Below are 1,429 nucleotides of genomic sequence, written 5' to 3'. Positions count from 1 at the left end.
GATTTTATCACCTCCCCTTTATTTGGTGTAGTCCATCAAAAAACTAGATTTGTATGGTTTTGATTGCTTACTTTCATAATTTTTCATGAGACCCTTGTAAAATACATAAAATAAAAGTATACTTTCAATACAGAAGTATAACATGCATATACCAATTTATTTAGAATTCTGAAATAGTACTGTACTGCACAATTTGTATAGCCTATAGACGGCTAAAACTACAAACACCTATTACATGCAGTTCACTATATTAGGAGCAATCGCTTAAGTTCACAGGAGGATTGTGCAAATCTGTTAATAATTACTTCAGTGTCCAGTTCATCTAACATTTCCTTTTCAGTGGGTAGTAACGTGTAAGATTCCAAGTTTTCCTCAGGCATCGAGTTTCTTAACCTTGTCTTTACAATCTTCAGTTTTGAAAATGCCCTCTTGCACTCTACCTGGGTAATAGATAGTGTGCAAATTATTTTATACAGTTCCTTGTCATGAAACCTGTTGGAAGCTAGAATTTTTCGTTGTGACTGTGAGGGCTGAAAATCCTGCCTCACACAAGCAAGTTGTAGCAAAGGTAGGGAGTGCTGTCAGGGCTTCACCTACAAGAATCGACTTTTCTTTGTATACTTTTACCCAAAAAGAGCTCAGTGCTTGCCTTTTGAAATTGTAATGAAGTGTTTCATCATATTGAATCTCGATAAGCTGCTCCTGTATCTTGCTGATGTTTGCAGTTTCTTCAGGCAGGTATTCAGCTTCAATGTCAAAGGGGTTTCTTATCCAACTGTATTTATTTGCATTTTCTGAAATGTAATGACCGAACTCTGTGATCAACTTGGATATATGTTGCACAATAATGTTTTGGTTGAGAGAAAAATCTTCATCCTCCAGAAATACATTCAGGGAGGGAAATGATGCAGACACTCCAGCTTTAATTTTATTCATCCACAACTTAAGTTTTCCTTTGAATGCTGACAGTTTCTCAGAAAGCCCGACTAATGTCCGATCACGACCTTGCATTGAAATGTCCAAGGAATTAATCTCAGCGAACATATCTGCAAGATAGCTATTTGTATCAACCACACTGAATCTGAGAATTTGTGGATCAATGGGTGTCTCTTTTCAGCCAGACAAATCTCAGCCTGAGTCCACAATTCAGGCAGTCACTGGAGCACCTTGCCTCGTGACAGCCACCTAATCTCACAGTGGTACAACAGATGTATGTGTTCAGAACGAGAATAAGACCACATTTGAGTGAATAATCTAGAGTTGAGAGGCCTGGCTTTAATGAAATTAACAACTAGAATTGCCTCCTGCATCACATTCAGCAACTCCTGTGATAATTTCTGAGCAGCCAGATTTTCACGCAGGAGAAGACAGTGAACACTCATCACACACGGATTTTCTTGCTTAACTCGGGCGGTGAAGCCCTGACATG

At 38.6% G+C, this 1,429-nt stretch overlaps 1 protein-coding gene across 1 annotated transcript; it reads right to left on the bottom strand.

The window, feature by feature from the left end:
* Positions 1 to 245: 245 nt before the first annotated feature.
* LOC136851851 (zinc finger BED domain-containing protein 5-like) lies at positions 246 to 1,044 on the bottom strand. Its single transcript, XM_067126163.1, has 2 exons — positions 628 to 1,044; positions 246 to 440 (listed from the first exon to the last, which is right to left on the bottom strand). Exons 1-2 carry the CDS (start codon positions 1,042 to 1,044, stop codon positions 246 to 248), a joined length of 612 nt encoding a protein of 203 aa, XP_066982264.1.
* Between the last annotated feature and the right edge of the window lie 385 nt (positions 1,045 to 1,429).

This window comes from Macrobrachium rosenbergii, chromosome 24 (genome assembly GCF_040412425.1).
Source record: "Macrobrachium rosenbergii isolate ZJJX-2024 chromosome 24, ASM4041242v1, whole genome shotgun sequence".
In the NCBI taxonomy this organism is placed as follows: Eukaryota; Metazoa; Arthropoda; class Malacostraca; order Decapoda; family Palaemonidae; genus Macrobrachium; species Macrobrachium rosenbergii.
Note: the sequence above shows the minus strand (reverse complement) of the source record. Positions and strands in the feature narration are given on the sequence as shown.